Here is a 22,061-nt window from a genome sequence, read left to right as displayed (position 1 = left end):
TTACCTGCAGTTTGTGTTTCCTGTGAAGAATTTTGTTTCTTTCTTTTCTGTCTTAGTTAATCAGTGATTCTGCCATAGATGAAACAGTGTCAGATCATGCTGGTTTATCACTTCAGTCTCAAGATTCCACTAGCAGTGTGGGAACAGAAGAGGTGCTTCAAATCAGAACTGAGACCCCAAGTTTGGAGGCTTCTTCTCTAGATAACTCTAGCAACCCACTGCCTGAGGTGGGGAGAAATGTGGGCTGGTGCATGGCTGATTTGGGCTCCTTCTAGTTTTAGTAGCAACTTTGGCTTTCTTTTCAACTGAATTTTCATCTGTTACACTGATTAGTTGATTTGCTTTAATATTTCTAACCTGTTGGCATGTTCTTAGAAAATGCTCCCTCAGCGTGGAGGCTACTTGGATGGACTGAGGGAATTTACCACAGGTTAAAAATATTCTTGAAGGGCTGATTGTGATAATTTCATGGTGCAGAATGAAACAGGCTAATTCAAAATGCTTTTACCTTGATATGGTTGAAATCCTTCTTGAGCGACATTTTCTTTCAAATACTTTTTTATTTCACTCCCCCTGCCCTCCCCCTTTTTGTTTTTTGCTTTCTTTGGGTTGTGATTGGTGCTATATGGGAATAAAACCTCAGGCCAGCTGTGTTGGCAGTTGGGTCCCATTAAATAATCCTTTAGAAAGGACTACAGATGCTTGCTAGTGGTATACTTTTTTGGAAAGGCCCATGTGGACTGAGACAGATTTCAAGCTAATGGCCGCCTGCAAATCTGTGAGTACTTCAGTTTATTGTGTTTTAAAACTTCTGAATAATCTGAAATTTTAAAAGACACCCCTAATTTAAAACAAACTCTCATCTGCTACAATTTTTCTTGAAGTGGCTTGGTTTAGGTGGACTTTTTATCCCTTGAGTTAAAATTATTTATGCTACTGGCAATCTTTTTTTTTTTTTTTTTTGATAATGTTAGCTAATCCCATCTTAACTATATATAAATGCAGTTTTATTGATTATTCCAGAAAATTAAGCCATCCCGACGTGTATTTGACTAACCAGTGAGTGCACTCTACACTTAAGAATGAGTCTTCAGCCAGCCTGGTTTAAACAGTCTGCTGACTAGTTCAAGTGACTGGGCTAGTTTAAGTTTCTAAAGGCTCTAGTTCACCTGTTTCCTCCTAGAAAAACCACTCTACTAACAGGCAGACCACAGATGTAGCTAATATTTAATGAAGAAAACTGTAAGAACAAAAGAATACAATAAAGGGAGAGTGGCTGATTTCCTGTGATAAAATCCACACCTTTTAAAGATGCAATATTGTGATGTTCATAAAGTGCTTTTCCTCACATTTTTTCATATTTTACCATTATGCCTATCTATGTGCTTTTTAAAAAAAGTGTTTCATTGCACTGCTGTTGATAAATTGTCTCAGCTGTTGCAGAATACCAGTGCTTAGGTTGTCAAACAAATTGTTGTTACTTCATATGCTCATCTACAACGCGCATTTTGATCCAATAGAATTTTGTTTGAGGAAGAACACAAACTGGATGAACTTTTTCCACACAGGATAGATGTTTTATGTTAAGATTTCAGAAGCAAGAAATGATATAGAAGCTGGAATTTTACAGAATGAAATTCACCACAATAAAACTTTGGTCTTCTCCATGGTTTACTTGTGGTAAATCCTCAGCTGTAACTAATTTTTACATTTTCATAGTTCTTTCTGAGACTGCCCTTAGAATTCATTGTTATTCTGCAGCTCCCTTTATAAAATCACTATGCTGCTATAATCCAGGTGAGAATATTTACAAAAAAGCACCATTGTCATGAAAAAATATTGAAAACATTTAAATTGGGCTGTAAAATAATTCCATGACTAGGCAGCATTCAGAACAAATTTCTGTATTTAAAAAAAATACTACAAAGTGCATACAAATACATTCACTAGATGTGATGTTTTCCAGGTTTATTTTGTGCTTGTTAGAATATGGGATTTGAACAAATATACAGGTTTCTTCAAGCACAATTCAAACACTCAAAGTTATTACAATACAATACTTAGCTATCTAGTTGGATTTTGTTGCTAAAAAAGTTAGCTGGCTTTATGCCTCTTACCAGAATGAGCTTGAAAATGTGCACACTATTGACTCATTTTGAAATATTTCTGAAGCCAGGAAAACTGATTTTGTTCTGAATACTTACACTGTACAACTTGTAGCATAGGGCAGTTGTTTAACTTTTCTGTGCTCCTGTACTTTATATATAAAACTCTTCCAGCAAAAGCATTTCTTTGTATGCCAACTGTCAGTTATCAAAATGTTTTTAATATAAATATTTATCAAAATTTATCTAAGACAATATGGGAAAAGTTGAAGCCATTATTCATAAGCAAGAGCATGCTGGTTAGATGAGTTGAGTAGTTGAGTTCCTTGTTTGTCCCACAGGATGCTATATTTAAATTAATAGTTTACTTAAATGTATTTGGCTGATTCCTAGAAAATGCAAAAAGACATTTCACATTCCAGTTAAGAATTTGCAGTCTATCTGAGAAGAATAATTTTGTTCAATAAATTTTACAAGCTTATGTATATGAAAGTTTCTGACTAAAATGATTCTCTATTTTACTCACTCTCACTGTAGATTTTTGAGGGAGTGGTTTACTAGAAGTAATTTTCCCAAGGTTCTGTGGCATTGGTAACTATGTAACTATATAAGTCACCTTTTTAAGATACTTAAGGAATATTCATACTGGTAGTCATGTCCAATGATACACAGAAAATTAAATCAGGAGTCGTGGCACTATGAAGACTTAAATTGGGCAGTAAATTTATTAACTAATAATAAGCATATTTTCAAAAAGCATATCTTTCATATGTACATTTACCAGTCATGATCAGTGCAACTCTGTATCCTATGTTAACATCTGTAACAGAAATGGACCATTGGTTCCATCCAAATTATTTTGTTGAGGTAAAAATGTCCTGCATTCCCATGTGCCTCAGCTGCTTGTAGGACAAAACGACTCTTCTATGAAAAAAATTTCCAGATATTACTTTAACAAAAGAGGCATTAGAAGTGAAGTCACTAGCTGTGTCAAATGGCAACAGTGTCACACTGAGGAGTACCATGGTCAAAGTGAGATTTGGTAAAGATCACTGTGAAAGAAAATTACATGGTTCTGTTTAAAGCTGAATTGTCTTTTCTAATATGTGTACAGTTATTTAATCTGTCAGAGGATCTATCTCAACTGATGAAAGCCATGAAATGATGTGTATGGTTAGAGGATGTCCAAAGGTTCCTTGACCAGTTTTGAATATGCCAGTAGAGGAAGGCTAGGATACTAAGAATGAAAATATGTGATAATTTGTGCCTTTAGGAAATGGCAAATGTTATTTTTACTCCACAAGGAAATCCAATAAAAAGGTTTCAAGTTAATTCATCATGAATTAAGTGAATCTTAATTCGTCTGTTCAATATAGTGATGTTAATGAATATAATAATGCTAATGGAGGAAGGGAGAAAGGGTCATTCTAATACTACCTACCTCAGTTTAATTATCCTCCCTCTGTAATTGCTAGTTAACGAAAGCCTACATCTAGTGATTCAGGATAAAACCCTTAAAGATGCCCGTATTAGCAGTAATGGCAAAATAATAAAAATTGTGGAATATCCCTTTTCCACTGGTTATCTATTACACTGTTGGTAAGTAGTTATGCTGTTAAAATAGAGAGTGGAAAGGACAAGAAATGTTCTGGTACTCGCTGTAGACCCCAAAGGCAAGCATGAGGCAGTCATTTTGATCCTTACCTAGAAAAGTAAAATGTGGAAGTCTTGAGTTTGTTTGATCTCACTGAGTTTGAGGCTATTTGCATATTTTTCTGTCAGTATTCTGCAACAGGTTTAATTAAACGTTTTTGAGAAATTGTATTTGCTCTAAATAAGTCACATGCTAGGATATTAATGTTTACCAGAAGTTATAAACATTACAAATAGGCTGCCTGTCTTTGCCCAAGTAGAACTGTGTGAATGAGCCAAAGAGCTGAATAGTTAAAGTAAATATTTGTAAATAATCTTTTGTAACTGTTATTTTACCATTATAAAACCTGATAAGAATACATAGGCCCTGACAGTAATACTAATAAAAGGATGTGTGATTCACAGGAAGGCATTTCAGCAGTGAGGGATGAACAGGTTAGCACTGCTAGTGAAGACACTGGGTCATACCTACTACATGAGCAGCAAGACTGTCTGGTCTGTCACGAATCTCTGGAGTTGGAAGAGACCCCAGAACTGGTAGAGGCAGCAGCTCCTGGAAGCTATTCTGAATCTGTCTGTGAAGAGGATGTCACTCTGGCTTTGAAAGAGCTAGATGAGAGATGTGAAGAAGAAGAAGCTGACTTCTCTGGTTTGTCTAGGTAAGATTAATACTGGTTATAAGTAACAGAAATTACATTTTATCAGTGCATTAATCAAACAGGCTTTCCCATAGTGTGGAGATTTCCATTAATCCCATAATACAAGAATATAAAATGATGGTTTGCGTATCTGAAGTAATGGCTGATCATTTTTGCCTGTTATAGCAACTAAACTCAATACTTTTTTCAGCAATTGTTTGTGGTACAAGGAAAACAGTTGTGCAGGAAAATACGAGAATTCTTGAATAAAAGAAATCTAGCACTTTTCTTCAACATCAGTAGGACAGAAATGTGAAAAAACAGCTGCAAATAGTATAACAGAGAAAAGCTCTTGAACTGCTCTGAATTATAGCAGCACCCAAAGACATGAAAAAAGCAGGGAAAAAAGTTGGGGGTTTTTGTGTTTGGTTTTTTGTTTGTTTGTTTGTTTTATTATTCAAAACTCCTGTAGAAGTCAGGTCAGTTTGTCTTCGAATTTGCCCAAGGTTTATTTTCATTATTAAGGTTAATAAGTCTCTTACATGTTTTTAAGACATTTTAAAGTAAATGACATTTTTTTCATTTTAATACGGAGAGCAAAAATAACTACTGAGAGGAAAAGTTAAAGTTAGTCCTAGCTGGTTGAGTCATATTTAAAGTGAAACTCTTAAGTCCCCTGGAGGTAACAGTCTAAGAAGGAAAGAAAAGGAACAAGAAACCCCAAACAAACAAATAAAACTAACCACAACAAACAAAAAAAATCCAAATTGTTCATAGGCTTGTTCATAGTTAAAATTTGTTCAGAAGTTTAAATTGAATAATACAGAGACTTGGTATATATAGGAACACAGAATTGACATCTGTTCTTTCAGAGAGATCTCTTAAGGAGGCTTTTTCAGAAAAGAACACAACAGGAGATATAAAAGAAGTGATTTGAGATGGTTTTATTGGGAGAGACAGAGAAACTGACTCTTGTGATCCCATAAGTGACCTACTGCACTATGCCTTGTGAGAAAATTCAAGGCTGGTACCAGTTAAGAGCAGTTTATTTCCTCATTTGCAACTGAAAAATCTCTCAAGGTTTTATTTTATTTACGCTAAGCAAGCAAATGAAAAACCTCATAGCTCTAGTCTAACAAGTGACAGAGGTGATTGATTATAGGGTTGGTACACTAGTTAGGAAATATCTGAAAATCTTTTTTGAAGCTTTGCTTACAGATGATAGTCAAAAGGGTTTTGTCTTAGCTTTTGAGCTTGGTGCAAAATACAAATGTATCTAAAACTAGCACCCACACTTCTTGTTTAAGACATGTTTGTTCTTGTTTAAGATGTACTTAGTGCTGCTGTGGATGAGGCAGTTGTCGTAGAGAAAAACTATGTGTTTTAAAAAATTATTTTAATAAACTATCTATGTACTTGGGACCCTCCTACACATATTTGTGCTGCCTACATACAGGTATACAAGAAGTTTCAAAATGTATCATCCTTTGTAATACAGAAAATTTTAAGTTAATCATTATGTTAATGATATGAAGTAGTAGCATTGATAAATTTATAGTTTGATATTTTTATTGGATGTTTGGTGCCTAATGGAAAATATGATAGCAGAATGCTCTGTGAACAAAGGCCTGTTAAACTGATTGCCCATAAAAATGAAAGTGTTTCGATCTATCTCCATTTGCTTATGTTATTTAAGACAGTTATAAAGCAGTATTACATTGCTAAATGAGCTCTTGTGCTTCCCTTAAGGAAGGCTAAAACTTCTTACAGATATTGAGGGACCATCTGTCCAGATCAATAAAAATTTGAAGAACTGGATGTTAATTCAGTTATTGGGGGCAAGAAAAAAATGCCTGTTTCTTAGTGGTGTACATATATATAGTGCTGTATGTACCCATATATAGCCTCCAGATAGCTCTTTGTCTGTTGTTGTATGTAGAACTGACATGTGTTAGTAAATTTTGGAGAGTATAAGCAATTTTAATATATTGCAGTAGCAAAAGCTTTTGATAGTTTACTCTCCTCTTGGCTCATAGTTACCTTAGTTGATCCATTATTTATTTTACAAAAGGCTATTCTGAATCCAAAATTCTTATTTTTTCCTTCTTACAAAAATGAAGGTGTTTTTTCCCAAAAGGTTTGCTGAGGAGGTAATTTCTGTTATTTACTATTTGCAGCCAAGATGAAGAAGAACAGGATGGTTTCTCAGAAGTGCAAACTTCCCCTCCTCCTTCACCATTTCTTTCTGCCATATTGGCAGCTTTCCAGCCAGTGGCATACGATGATGAAGAGCAAGCCTGGCGCTGCCACGTCAATCAAATGCTGTCAGATACAGATGGATCTTGTGCTGTCTATACATTTCATGTCTTCTCAAGATTGTTTCAGGTCAGTGAATTCTCAGTGTATGATTGCTCATCTGAAATCCCTTCCTCCTACTTCTAAAGCTATTCTTCCCCTTGAAACTCCAAAAGCCACAAGATCATGGTAGCAAGAAGCTTTAGAAAGCAAATCAAAAGCAGACCAGAAAAACACATTGCTAAAGAAGTGTAACATTGTCATACACTGTTTTTCCATAGGGTATCTGCTGTATTCATTGCCTAGGAGTGAACCTGCTCAGAAAACAAACAAAAATTGAGAAAAGCTCAAAAAAAAACTGTTCAGTGTTTCTTGCAAGCTCTTAGTTCAGGTTGTGTCCCTTCTTTTATTTTCTGAACATCACCCAGGTGCTGTGATGATTACAGAATTAATGTCTTTCTCCTGCTTTTTTTGTGGGAGTCATTATTATGGGATCGCAGCATGACAAACATTAATGAATTTATCTTGCACCTGTCTTGTGAGAAAAGGGTTTCTTTCTGCAGAAAAGTAATTGAAACACCATGAGATCCACTGGAGCTGGATGTTTCAAATGCCTCTCTTTAAGTATATTTACCTCACAGATTTGATACCCAACACAAAATGCCTATGGCTTAATTTTTCTGACTCTCTCCTCCCTCTATGTAGGGGATGAGTTTTTTATATTTTAAAAGTAATGCTTCTTTGCAAAGTCCTATGGGGTAGAAGAAGTATAATTAATCCATTTTATGTACAGGCAATGTGCCAAATGAGCTAAGAGAATATTCAGGACAAGACCTTATGACTCCAGCCCTTTCTTCTATATCTAGTATTAATTTTGTCCCATGTGTATGGGCAGTAACTTAGATGTGAAGAATTCATACTCTTACCTTTCCCATGGAATTACTTGTTTGCACATCTATACCCGTTTTCCGTTTTATATTGAACTAAGTATTTTGCCACAGTGCCATGAAATTCCTGTTACAGATTGTAGATTTTTGTCTTTTTGCTTCATCTAGACATCAGGAATTTGGTTTTTCTGTATTATACCAAAGCTTAGCTGCAGTTGGTTTTTACTTATTCATTCATTTCCTGAAAGTGGTAAAATGAGAGCTCATATTCTCTTGTGTTCATTAAAGAGGGAGCTAGGAAGAAAGATAAAACTTGTCTTAACAGCTGTAAAGTTGGATACTCTGCACAGTAGCAATCCAGTGTTCAAGCAAGGGCAAAAAATGCTCCTGAGGAGTTGTTACTGGGTACAGAGGAGGGTTAAAATGATCAAATGATACTCAGGAGGCATTGTTTGACTCCTTGTTTGACTGGACTTTTCCATTTTGCCTTCTGGCTCCTTCTTCCTGTGTTTAACTTTGCAGCTCTCTGTATAATCTTTATATAGTTTTATTCTACATGTAACTTCCAGGATTAATGAAACAGTCCATAGCAGAGTGCAGTGTTACGTTAGGCTAAGCTGACAGTCTGCATAATCAAACATGATAAACTCAGGACTGATTTTTGAAGAAGGTAGAAACCCTGCGGTGGCAGTTTTGGACACAGATTGTGCTATGCAGGTCACATACTGACTCATAAAAGTCTATAATTTTCTGCAACACAAACACTTGAAAATAAATTGAACTATCTGTACTTCATAAAGACAAATAGTCATCCACCTATACTGAGGATAGAGGCCTAGATGTGATAGGAGTAATTGTCTTTATAGATACTGGCTGGTTTTATTGATTTATTGCATTTTCCAGAGCTAATTTTACATAAATATTCAGAGAAAATTACATACTAGTTTGTCATTTAATGAAAAAATATAATGCAATGGAACTTTGTCATGACGGAAATTTGCTCTGAAATTCTTACCTAAAAAGCCAAAAGAATAGTAAAACACGTTGTAAGATAAATGTTTTTCTGATTTGATTTCTAGACCATTCAAAGAAAGTTTGTATCTATAACAAATGATTCAGTCAGCTTTCTTGGCGAAAGCCTACAGCGCATTGGAACAAAATTTAGAAGTTCCCTGGAAGTGATGATGTTATGTTCAGAATGTCCCACGGTCTTTGTGGATGCGGAAACGGTAAGAATCTCAAACTTGGACGTTGGAATCTGTCTGCTTAAACATTTCATGTAACATACAAAAGGATGTTTTAATATGTGGAAAAAAAAGAAACTCTTTGAAATCAGAAGGGAATTAAAATCTTAAGTGGCCACTATGTATCATAAACACTGGAAACCACAGGTGAGAAATGCATTTTCTCAAAAAACAGACTCCAGCTGTAACAGTGAACAGTAAGGAAACTCACTGATAGTACATATCACTTTAATTCCCTTACTACTCTTCACCTTCCCTGCTTGTTCATATTTATTCTATGTTCTCTGTGCAGGTAAGAAAAAGGGAGACTACTTATCTAGCAGCAACTTTGCCTTTTTATATTACATTGTTTTATGTATATATTCAGTGATGCATGAGAAGAACATTGTTGCTACAGATATACAACGAGAAGACTTTGAATTGTTTGTTGTCATGCAAGTTGAAATCCTGGTTACAATAAATATTAATGCAAGAAGTCAGCTCAATGTTCAGCAGCAGTCAAAAAAAACCCTGTGCTAAAATTATTAAGAAAGGAGACAGCAAAACAGGAAACATCCCTGAATTAATGTACGTATTCCCAGTATACCTACGTCCTGAATTTTGGGGGCAGTTTTGGTCCCCTGCTCTCAGAGCAAAGGTAGTAGCACTGGAAAAGATTAAAGAACAATCACAAGGATGATGAAATATGTACCATGGCTTCCATGTAAAATATGAGTATATGGGCAAGGATTTTTAGCCCTTTAGAAGATAAATCTGTCCATAGATGTCTTATCATGGATAAGTGATAGAAATTATTTTATTTTTGTCTTAATTGATGTTGAGGGTGATCAAATTTAGCTAGCAGTTACTTACAAAACATACAGAACCAAGGTCCTTCATGTGATACATAATCGAACTCTGAAATGCTGTCACTTTTTATGGTGTCTGTTCATGTTTTCAAAAAGCCACTAACGACATCCATGGAAGAAATAGCCCTGGACAGGTCCTTTGAATATGCAGAACAACGTGTTGACAGAGGCTAAGAAAGCTCTCTGGAGCAGGTGGATCACCACATGTTTGCCCTTTTTTAAACAACTGCCATTAGACATTGTCAGCTGCAGGGCTGGGGTAGATGGATCTTTGGCCTTGACACCCAGTGTGAGACACTTCTCCTGACCTGCTTTTTTTCCCTTGGTACTAAGGAGCAACTCCTTCTTAAGCTTTCACTTAAGAATATGAGGACTAAAAAAGCATGATACAGATAGTGCATTTCAAGGGAATACCTGTAATGTTTTTTGGTTTTACTTATGCCACTTTAAAAGCAGTAGAAATTTACCAAAGAAATAAATTTCTTTGGGATAAGAAGCCATAAGAAAAGTTGAACTAGTACCTAACTAGAACAGCATGTGTATTTTAAAATAAAAAAGCAAATATACATAAATACAAATATAAAAAGGAATCATAAATATTGCACACAAATACTTATTTGTGTATATGTGTACGTATTAGTGTTGTTACATTGACAAATACTATATAAATAAATCTTTCCTCTCCAAATAATTTAGGTGAAATGAACCTGCTTGTCAGGTTAATTCTCACTGATAAAGTACAGAGCTCTTAATGTGTGCAAGGACAGACCAGCGTGAGGGAGGAAACATGTTAGAGATTTTTATTACAGGAAGTGTCAGGAGAAGGACTAATGAAAAAACCTAAGTGATAATAAAACTGCAGGGAGAAATGGTGGAAGAAAGCTGAGGTAGCAGTCCCTGAGGGAAAAAGAGATTGTGAAACCAGAAAAGAGGTAAAAGAGGCAGTCATTAATAGTAGAAGATTCTTCAAATAGACAATGGTTCCTGCTTTGACAAAGTCCTGTTTCTTACAGACTGCAGAAGCCTTTGCTGGTGGTGTAGTTTGTATATTGAGAAGAGCAAGTAACCCTCAGTGGATACTCCTTAGGTTGCTACGGGAGCAATCCAGCAGCAGTACCTTTCCTTCCTTCTACAGGCTGCTCTAGTTACACTAGTGGTGTGTGTATCAAATACTATTCTTCATTATGAAAGATCTAAAAATTGCTTTGAAATCTCTTTTTCACATGTTAACTAGGTACTACTCTTCTTATTTTGGAATCAAAACTGTTGTTCACTGATTTAAGTGGTACAGTTACATGTGTTAATTCACTTACTCAAAGGTGTCACAAGTGACATGTGCCCAGCTAATTCTAATTTGTTTGTTTTTCCAAATGTGAACATGGGATTCTGTATTATATAATTTAGATATCAGACTGTACGGATTATAGTCAGATATTACATGATTACAGAGTTAATTGCTTTTATCTTCCAGCTACTGTCTTGTGGCCTGCTAGAAACATTGAAGTTCAGTGTTCTAGAGCTCCAAGAACACTTGGATACCTATAATGTCAAAAGAGAGGCAGCAGAACAGGTGAGTCTCTTGTATTTCGAAACAAAAATATTAGAACCTCCTCATCAAGAAAATGTTGCAGGTCCTTATCTCTCATCACAGGTATCTAAAGGTAAACTGTGGGAAAACACTTCTAAAATAAAATCCTGTTTCCTTTTCTTACTACTATGCTATGTGTATTATCTGAACCTGAGGGGTTTTTTTTTTACATGTAATTCATTTTTGTTGCACGTATTTCGGAAACTGATTTTTAATATGTAACACTGCACAAATCCACTAACAGTGGGAAAAGCACATTCCTAATTTAAAAGTCCTCTTTTAAAAATACTCAAATATTTCTAACATTAAGATCAATAAATAATGGATTTTTTAAATTTATGTTCTGCTTATTTTATTAGACTAGAGATTCACCTTCAGATTAAGACATTTTCAGATAACTATCTATATGGGAATTAAGTGCATTAACACCCTTATTCAAGAATCAGGTCAATACAATAAAAGGAATCAAGAAAGCAATGCATTTATCCTAATACAGATACTGGCTTGTTTAACTGAATAATTCTTTAGACTTCTTTTTGGTGACTGAATCTCCACCAACAGCAATGGGGGTTATACAGCTGTGTCACACAGACTCAAATTCAGGGCTCATCTTACAGCTGGATCTCATTGAGGCTGATATTTATGTGTTGTTGAATAATGCAGTTTACTTTCCAAGGTATATGTTAGTGGTTATATCCTTTTTCTGAAGAAATGCAGTTTAGAAGTTGAAAATTTCTGTAGCAAGGGTTTGTATATTTGGTTTTGTGAACCTGTGTGTGAAGTTCAGAAAGTAAGATACTAACTTCAGTAAACTGAAACAGGTAAGATTTGTATTTCAAGATCCAAAAGAAGACATGGATCTACAATCAGTTTTGCAAAGAGAGGGAGAGAGAGAATATATGGGGTTTTTGTTCTAGAGAGATGATGATTTCTAGGAAAATTGAACATGCTGAATTTTACTGATCTCAGCAGCCTGTGAAGCCATGACAATGGCGGTATAGACAAGTGTGAGTGATGCAAAAGAGAACCAGAATTCAAGCCATGATGCCTTGGCAGGGCTGTATTTTGCAGCACAAGTGGCTCCATGTTTCTTAATCATGCTGAGTTTATTAGGAAATTATGGCCTTTGCCTTGCAAAGATTGCTGACAGCTCATCTGTTGAATAGACTAGACATGCACTTTTTTGTGGAAAGGATCTCAAAAGACGTGTGGTTTCCTCTAAGCCAATGCTAAAGTATGCCACGCAGCACTGTTAATGTAGATAAACTCTTGGTAGGATCCAGGCCAGCATTTCTGCTAAAGAGTTGCTGCACTTGTTTGCCCTGCTCTGTGGTAATAACAATTTATTTGGTCTAATATAATGAGCTGCATTCTGCCATGTAGGCTTAATCAGAAACAAAGTGCTCATCTAATGACTTAAGATTATTTTACTCAATGTAATATTTAATGTTTGGCAATCTCCAATGCATAATGCTATCAGCACTCCTATGAGAGCATAATGTATTTCATTCCTCCTTTTAGAGAGCAGCACTGAGGCACAGAGGGTGATTTGCCCGCTGGTCATACAGGAAGATTTATGACAGGGTAAAAAGGGACTCGTGTGTGTGTGTGTAATTAGAACAATGACTATCCAAACATGGAGGAATTTTACATCAGCTCCCCATTTAACCTAGTTTATCACAGCAGTAACCAATGGTATTGTTTTGTTGATTTGTGAAAATATAACAAGCTAGAATTACATCCCTTTCAGATGGCCACGAATTCACGAAATGTTTTTTTAGCTAATTTTGCACTGCCATGTTTCATATTGACATAAATCCATGCTGGATATTAAGAACTTCTTTGTATTTTATTTTACTAGGTAAACAAATAAAAATATCAGTTTGATGGCCTCTGTCATTATATCATAGTGAAGGAGTTGTTTTTTCTGTCATAAGGGAGTCCAGTAACATGTTTCTGTGGTCAGCCTGTCTTCTGCCACAGATTTGTGAGTGACTGGAGCAGGACAAAGGTTCACAGGGTTAAAGGAATTGTTCTGAAGCAACTGAGAGCATTTTGTCGGGGTTTTATTTTTATTTAATCATTTATGAATAAAAAGAAGCAGTACTAATAAGCAAGAAACATTTAGCTTTGACCAGTCATCTCTGACTCTTGATAGCATGTCATTTAGACAATTTACTGCGTTAAGTGGTTATTGAGCATGTTAATTTAGAAGTAGTGACTATCTCAGATAATTTACTTTTCTAAAACTTTTTTAGAAGTATTTCTTTAGCTGTTTACCCTCTTTTTCTATGGTGTATTGTATATTAAATGTAAACTAAGAATCTTCTAAGCTACTTCTTAGATATGTTTTATTCTTTTCTTACTCTGTCCTCTTGAACAGAGTATAGGGAATGATTGAACAAGACTTCTTCAAGTAAAATCTGAATTTCTGTTGTTGCATACAGTTCTGCTATGTATCCTATTAAATCTGAAAGTATTAAGGCAAAATGCTTAATCAGCTTAATGCAGACCCTTGCTTTTTTCATAGAAACACACAGAAAAATTATCAAATTAACTGGTTGGGCTGTTGTATAATAAAGTCAATAAAAATTAACAGATATTTAAATAAATGTAATTTGCATGTTAATCTGGTGTCCTCTAGAATTAACCACTAGAAAAATCTGTATGTTCATTTCTATAATGAAAAACGGTTGTTTAAACTTTATCCTAATAGATGATGTTTGTCACTCTCAGTGCTGTGTGGTATACAAGCATTCGCATGAATCAGATTGAAAAAGTGAAGGCTTGGGCTGCAGTTGCTTGAAACTCTTGCCTATGCACCAAGATAAGACAGAAAGGTACCTATAGTATAGGGAGTTTACCATGTCTGTTAAGGGTTTAATCTGGCAAACCAACCTGTGCTATGACCAAGACCAGCCCCAGATTTCCCTGTGTTATGCTCCTGTGTAGGAGATAGATGGAGAAAACAGGAATTGATAAAGAGCAAACACATAAAGAAGGTTATTCTATCACACTATTCCCAAAAAAAAAAAAATTAGATCTTTCTACCATGCTGAACATATATTCTGTAAAAATTCTTAGCAAATTAATTTTGTCACCTTTTTGGAGCTATTGTTCTATTTTCTTGCAAGGAGACTGCTTGGACTTCATCTGTGTATTAGGGACAAAGACACTGAATCAGATAAATGTAATAGAAAATACAAGCTTATAGACACAGCATTCTAGGCACACCCTTTATTCACACTGGTTCTAAGATTTACTTAAAAGGGCAGTGTGTGAAAATAAATACTAGCTGCCCAATTGCTGATCTGTTTGTTCCAGTGCAGACCTATTCCATCATTCCTGATGGATGCTGTCTGATAAAAAGAAAAATGAGATTTGCTGTGGATGTTGGTATCCATGTCATTAATTGAAACTGACACTGCGATGTTCAGAGAATTCCATTTCTCCTCTTGATGAGCACACAGGCCTAGTTAATTCACTAAGTAACCTTTATTAAATTGAGCAGATGGGAAATCACATTTTTCTTTTTCTTGCATCAGACAGAGGTTAGAAAAAGGTCACCAAGATTCCCTCTGAGATTCAAAATACCAAACACATGCAGTAGGCTAAATTATTCTTCCTTGGATGTATAGAGCCTATTCTTCATTTCAGAAGATATTATGCACTTTCTCTCAACACGATGCATTCCCATTTCAGTAATACCCATGCTTGCAGTTGTTTGTACTGTACAGAAAAATATTCTGGGTCCTGTGTCAATGGGATGATCAGGTTGTATTGTCCAAAAAGAACATATTTGATTCTGTAAATGCTTTGTAGTAACACAGATACTCGTGTGAATGCCAGTACCCATGGAGGTTATTTTTTGAGAAATATGCATGGTTGGTTTAAGGGTAGAAAAAGAGACTGCCCACTGAAATTAATAAACTTGTTGTCTGCTATAGGAACTGGAGTTAAATACAGCCCTGAGTGGGACCTGCAGGTTTGCATTGTGTAGTGCAAGAATACTTCATCTCCTTGGCTTGTATGAATGGGAGGTGATGCTAAACTCCTGCTGGAGAATTTTGGGTTTTTTGTTCCATTCTGTAAACCTGCATTTACATCTACTTACACAGGAGAACTCTATTTCCTTCTGTTTCTAAAGTAGTCCCAAGAAATGTAACAGGCTTATTCTCTAATGTGAATTAGTAGTATATTTTAAAGGCTGATAAATCATGTTGGTGTAAACCTTGTGCCGGAAGTAAAGAGAGGGATGTTTCTGCTTCCACCCTCTCACACATTTTCCTGTAACAGTATCAATTCAATCATGGGTTAGTATTTATGCTGAAGTGTACTGTCTCCGTCTTGGGTAATGAAGGCTACAGGAAAATTACAACACAAGGGACACAATAAAAGCTACAAAGTGATTTATCAGAGTGGATACTGCAAACAACATTGGTAAACAACTGATTTCATATCACAATTTCTTATGTTACCCGAGATTGTACAAGACAAAATGTCTTAAGCAGTTTTAGCACAGTCTTCAGTTTGCTCTGTTTCAGAAGATTTTTAATCTTGTTTATATTTATTTTGCAGTGGCTAGAAGACTGCAAAAGGACATTTGGTACTGATGATGGTATTCATGGGACTAACACAGATGCCCAGGTAGGTGTATGTCATTTATGAGTCTCAGGATATGAGATTAAAAATCATCTTTATGACACAAAAATTCTAATACTTGTAGAGAGATTAAAAATGTATGAAAAGCTTTTCATTTCAGTTATCATCCTATCTTTTGGAAACTCAGAGTCTCATGAAGTGGTAATAAGAATGGGTCTTCTTAATAAAAGCTGGCAATCTGTCTTGGGTTCTAGACTTAATAACATTGAGTAGATAAGCAGACTAGATACCATCTGTGTACCAGCAAGTCAGCTTTTCTGCTGCTGTTTCTAGAAGAAAAAAAGATTAATATTCTGGTTATATGCTCAGATACATTGTCTACTCAAAAACTTCTGTTGAATTTAATATAGTTAGTACCATAGAACTACGTAAGACCTTTCTGGAGCCAATTTGGGTGAGAAGGAACAGGGAGTAAAGTAGCAGTATAGCAGAAAGCTCATAAAACACTTCTGTCAAAATATTATCTAACAATAGGTTAAGTAACCATTAATATTAGTTGAATATTTTGTATGTATTTGCATGGCATCATCCATGTTTAATACTACTAATTGCTATAGTAAGTGATAGCTTTTCCCCAAATGGACTAGGACTGGGGGTTTTTTAAAACAGAATAGATACATAATACTGATACGGTAAAAAAAGAAAATCCAAAACCTGACATTAGCAGGTACCAGGAATCTGCCATCTGAAGTACAGTGGTAAGGACAGTGAAAGATGTAAGAGAGTACTGCAGGTGGCAGATGAATTTACCTTTTCACAGTGACAGTTTGACAAAAACCTCAAATCCAAGCTGAGAAAGGAGGAATTTTATTTCTTTTATTCAATTGAACTATTCATTGATGCACTTGGTCATGTTTCTGCTGCTGAAGATGTAGTCTTCAGGAACAGAAATGTCTGCTGTATCTTTGGACTATTTCTTCTTTTATACAGTTTTCTTTTGCTGTTCTTCATATATATATATATACATACATGTTTGTGGTTTTTTAATTCAATCACAAAATGTGCCTCAGTTTCTAGAGCAGTGAACATCTGATAATATACTGTTAATTTTTATACTGCACTGAAGTTGCACATTAAAAAAAAAAATTGTGGATAATCTTAGCTAATATAGAACCAGCAAAATAATGTGCTACCATTTGGAAGGACTTTTGTCTTGCCTATGAACACATACTTTAGTGTATTTTACACTAAGTATACATGTTTGTATACTGACTGGTATATCTTTAGAAATAGATATAACAACAATTACTATTACAATACAGTACATGCTGTATATATTAATAAAAAAATTTATGTATTTCAGTTCATACTTACAATTTGGTTTACGTACACCAAGAAACTGTTCTAACATTTAGTTGTTAGAACAGAACCATTCTTGTCATGAACGTGTTACTGTTCCTACTGTATAGCTGGGGGAACTAAGAAATGGAAGACAAGCAACATGCAGGCTTTCAAATAGCTTGTACAGAGAGAATCCATGATTCCCCAGCAAGGCAGTTTGGCCTATCTTCTCTGTTTCTGCAAGGCTTGAAGATAGCCTCTGAAAAGGAGTTTGTGACCAATCACACTGATGATTATTTGTGGGGACCTGTTTTGATTTTGGTTTTTAATCCTAGCCTGTGAGGGAGGTGTGCTGGTAATTCTTCAAAAGTCCTTGTAAATGGAATGTGGGGCTGCTAAGTCTAAGCAGTCAACCAGTTAATGCTAAAAATGTGTGTTATCTTGCTCAGGAAAACAGATATTTTTCATTCACTGACACAAATAAGATTTTCTTACTAATTTTTAGCACTGTGGTCCATACAGCTAAGAAAGAGCAAGATTAATTCTGTTCTGGCTTGTGCTTTGCCAGCAGACTTGCAAGTAAATCCAATTATTCAGTTCTGGCTATTAGCACAAGCAAGCTGAAAGAATGCATCTGGATTCTGGCTAGACTGTTTCTACAGGACAGGCAGGTAGAAATATCAGATTATTTCTCAAGTAAGCATGTATGTGAAAGACACTGAAGCAGTACAAAGCCATTTTTAAAAGAAAACCTCTCTTGAATTTTTAAAAGGTAGCTATCAAGGTGTGATTTGGGGGAAAGAGATTAATTATGGCTTACAGTAATAATGAGACTTGGCTTTAAGACCACTACTACTTAATGACTAAAATTATTAAATAGTCAACCCTGCCATTTCTCAAAATCTGATTCTCTGTGCTCCATTGAAGTGAGTCATTGAATGCATGTTAACTTCTGCAGTTCAAGATCTTATGTCTTCAGTGTTCTGTGGATCAGAAGTTTTCACTTACAAATAATTGTGCTGTGTATATAATAGCACAGAGTGCAGAACAAAAACATGCAGTGCAACAAAAACATGCAGTGTTTATAACCTGTGAAGCACACAGTATGTAGCTTACCATAACATCGTGTACAGCTATGTGCTTAGAAAAGCTCAGCTGCTTCTGTCTGTTGGGAGTCAGACATCTTCATATGTTTTGCTCTCAGGCACATGGTGTGATTCCAATGGGGTTGTTCTGTGCAGAGCCAGGAGTTGGGCTTAAGTGATCCTTGTAGATCCCTTCCAACTCAGGATATTCTATGATTCTGTGATCTGGTTTGCTATGACCACTGTACGTGCCTAAGTGCCATCAATACGCTTAGTGCTGTACAAAGCACAGGAGTATTGAAGTTCATGTTCCTAGTCTGACAAATATATTTTCTGGCTATTTCTCTCCCTATTCCTCTTTCCCAAACATTTTTTTTAAATGGCTTGTAAAAACCAAGTGCAATTACATTACAGAAATCTCTCAGAGGTGTTGAGAATTGAGTTTAGCAAACCCAAGAATTTCTAAACTGATTCAGAATCCAAATTAACCTTGCATCTCCAATTTTAAAATGCAATATTTTTGCTTAAATTGTTGTCATACAGAACAAGTAAGAGGCATTGTACAGATGTTCAGACCTAAGTGTCCTTGATTTTGATTACCTTAAATTTGTGCACCTTTCAGACTACACAAGGTATAAAGACCAGACAGGGTTGTAAGAGTGTTACTGATGCTGTGGGACAACAAAGCCTATATTGTCTATCTTTAGTTATAGCAGCAAGTAATTTTACACCAAATTCAGCCTGTTAATTTTTTTTTTTTACATTCAGGATATATTTGGAGCATGTTACTTGTATTTCTTCCTCCATTTTACCTGGGACATCTTTTACCCTAATTAAGATTATTTCCTACACTAATTCTTGCTCTTTTTTCTTTCTTTGTATTTTTGTGACCTGCTCATCTTCTTGCTTAGCAAATGGAAATTCTAGCAGTAAGTGACAGTTCTTGATTTATCAAATACTTAACCAAGCCAGTCACCAAACTAGTCTCCATCTGTCTTGTCCATTTGTGAAATAATGATGTCTTGTCCTAGACTATTACAGAAATGCTGTGTGCTTCAGTTTTGCATCATCTAACCCATTAGACTGTTGGTCCTTTGTAGATAATAGGATCCTGTAGTTAGTAGAATGTTATAAAGATTATTCCATTAGCACTAGCTTTTATGTCTATATGTGAAGCAGTATTAACACTGTCTGCACTTCTGACCAGTGTTTTAGAGGCACAAAAATGGAAGCAAGACAGTGTGTAAGTTAATACTGCTATTTCATTTGCTTAAGAATATATAATGTGTTATTTTCTAAAGAAGAATAAGGGCTACCTTTTATAAAGAAAACATTTTTCTTGCCTCCAGGAATGGAATTATTTTCCTCCTACTCTGTCAGGCAGTGTAAGCTAAGGGCTAGGTTATATACTGTGCTTACAATATAAATATTAATGTTTATGAAAGATCCTATACTTATGGACCACAACTGCTTCTTTTGGATATTAGATCTTGAATTTAAAACAGTAAAATATCAACAATAAAAGTAAGTGATCTATGAAACTCTTACCTTGTTTTTGAGACATGAAATCTTTAAATGTTCCAGACATTTCAAAATGCCTTTTGAATCACTTCACATCCCACTCCATCCCCCTTCTTGGAAATGTAACTTATTAAAAAGTGAACTTTAAATCTATGTAAGATGCTACTTGTAAATCTAGAACTGAATGAAGCTTTCACCTGCTTTTCATTAGCTTACTGTATGTTAGCTTCTGAATATTTTTGGCATTTTCTTTAGTAACCAAATTAACTACTTTTAATTTTGCACACTCTATACTGAAGAAGTTGTGATTTATTGTCTCTTGTACTGGAAGAGGTTTGCAGTTCCTGAATATAATAGTGTTGTTTATATTTGTAGGAGTTGGAGTTGTGTCGGAGGCTATACAAGTTGCATTTCCAGTTGCTGCTTCTCTTCCAAGCCTATTGCAAACTCATCAGTCAAGTAAAAACAATCAAGAAAGAAGCAGAGGTAATGAAAACCATGCCACTCAGCTAGTAATTGTTGACATTTTAAAAGCAGACAATTTAAAATACATTTTGATAATGCTTTCATCAGTGGGATATCTTTTTAGAAACTCGACGAGGGTTCCAGCTGTTTTATAGCCAATTAATAAAATATTTAAGTAGGGCTTACAAGAATTCCCTGAGATGTTCAATTACCTGTGTTGATTTTTGTACAGCTTGAAAGCTCTTTAAAAAAAGACAAGAATGTAGGGAGTCCAGTGATGAGGATTTTAAATATTTCAGTAGCACTCCTGGTGCATTCTAATCAAGCTACAATCAAGGCACATCAACTCCACTCAACGGAGCTCTGTGGTGAAAGCCCCTTTCTATCGACCTGGTGTTTCCTATAACAAACATCATCGCTTGCTACCAACTGATTCATTTAACTGTCATTTCAGCCACCATTCAATTACTCTGCAACCTTAGTCCCCATCCTAAACAGTTAGTGCATTCTAGACCTCTTATGCCTGATTTTTAGTTGTAGTAACTTCAGAAGTAAAACGTGTCTTTCAGTGTGCACATGTAGTACATACATGCTGTTAATCGAGTTGCGTGCATTATGATATTAATAATGTCTTCTGTAAGTTCTCCCCTGGGTCTGGAATGCAATAAACGGGGGTAGCAGAAAAAAAACCCTAGGTCTTGCTTGATATAGAAGGGAGGAACATGAAACACCTTAGTGAAAGTCTTTGGTTTATGAGTAGCTTCAGAAAAAAACTGAGCATGTTCCTCACTTGTATTTCCAGATTTTTGTAGAGGCTGCAAATAAGTTTGTGTTTGAAGAATGTTGTGGAAGGTTGGCATCACATCAGTCCCACTTCTTGCCTAAGTTACTCAGATGCAGAATCATGTTCTGCCTTGTGTTTTACTCAGGCCTTGCAGCTAAAGCCAAAGATAATATTATATGCACTGGCTGTGCTACTGTGCTGGGTTACCAGTCTTCCATATATTTTCCTTCGTATTTAAGATGTCTTTATAATGGCACCATTGCTGTCATACTTTTCTGAAATGTTTAATTCTTTTTGTCAGTTCGTTATTGAGTAATGTGGGGAGAAAATAAATTTACTTTTTGAATTAAATTTTAAAGGAACTAAGATGGAAACTTCATCAGGGAAAGCCCAAATACTTGACATGCATGCTTGGGCCATTAAATTAACTGTATACTTAAGCGACTGCAGAAAATATTTGGGTGTTCTTTTTCTGTTTCTCATTATTGCATTGAGGAGGAAAAATAAAAATCTGATCTTCTGAAAATTAATTTGGCTGAAAACATATTTAAACTAGAAAAGATGACTTATACCTGTTTTAGGTAATAAACATGTCTGAAGAACTTGCTCTTTTGGAGAGCTGCCTGAAAGAGGCCGAGGCGGTGTCTGACAGTGGTATCGAAGAAATTGAAATTGCAGAGGCTTCCCAAGCTAGCACAGAAACAGCTATTCACTCTCTCATTGAATCCCTGAGAAACAAGGAGTTTGTGTCAGCTGTGGCACAGGTCAAGGCTTTCAGGTAATTTTTTAAGGATTGCTTTCAAATCTTGAGTTTCTTAATAGACCTTCTAAAATTGAAAACAGAGATAGGCACTATTCCTTTTTTCTTCAGTTCTTGCTGGATGTCCTTGTAGAAAAGGACAAATACTGTTGCTTCATTACAGCTTGTCTTTTTCTTAAAATAATTTAAAAAAATAAAAATCTGTTTTAGTAGTACTTGTTCTTTAGAATTTACCTCTGAGAAAT

The 22,061-nt window shown here is 35.4% G+C and overlaps 1 protein-coding gene across 15 annotated transcripts in view; it reads left to right on the top strand.

The window, feature by feature from the left end:
• FRYL (FRY like transcription coactivator) overlaps nucleotides 1–22,061 on the top strand; it is a 170,066-nt gene that overhangs the window by 145,709 nt on the left and 2,296 nt on the right. For 13 of the 15 annotated variants that reach the window (XM_048304983.1, XM_048304980.1, XM_048304981.1 and 10 more), the window contains 9 exons: nucleotides 57–227; nucleotides 4,164–4,417; nucleotides 6,574–6,781; nucleotides 8,658–8,807; nucleotides 11,142–11,240; nucleotides 15,837–15,905; nucleotides 19,198–19,215; nucleotides 20,183–20,293; nucleotides 21,638–21,834. In XM_048304983.1, the coding sequence (XP_048160940.1) occupies nucleotides 57–227; nucleotides 4,164–4,417; nucleotides 6,574–6,781; nucleotides 8,658–8,807; nucleotides 11,142–11,240; nucleotides 15,837–15,905; nucleotides 19,198–19,215; nucleotides 20,183–20,293; nucleotides 21,638–21,834 (1,277 nt within the window). The remainder of the gene's footprint in view (nucleotides 1–56; nucleotides 228–4,163; nucleotides 4,418–6,573; nucleotides 6,782–8,657; nucleotides 8,808–11,141; nucleotides 11,241–15,836; nucleotides 15,906–19,197; nucleotides 19,216–20,182; nucleotides 20,294–21,637; nucleotides 21,835–22,061) is intronic. The other 2 variants (XM_048304976.1, XM_048304973.1) reach the window with 1 other exon arrangement.

Source organism: Corvus hawaiiensis, chromosome 5 (assembly GCF_020740725.1).
Source record: "Corvus hawaiiensis isolate bCorHaw1 chromosome 5, bCorHaw1.pri.cur, whole genome shotgun sequence".
NCBI classification, from domain to species: Eukaryota; Metazoa; Chordata; class Aves; order Passeriformes; family Corvidae; genus Corvus; species Corvus hawaiiensis.
Note: the sequence above shows the minus strand (reverse complement) of the source record. Positions and strands in the feature narration are given on the sequence as shown.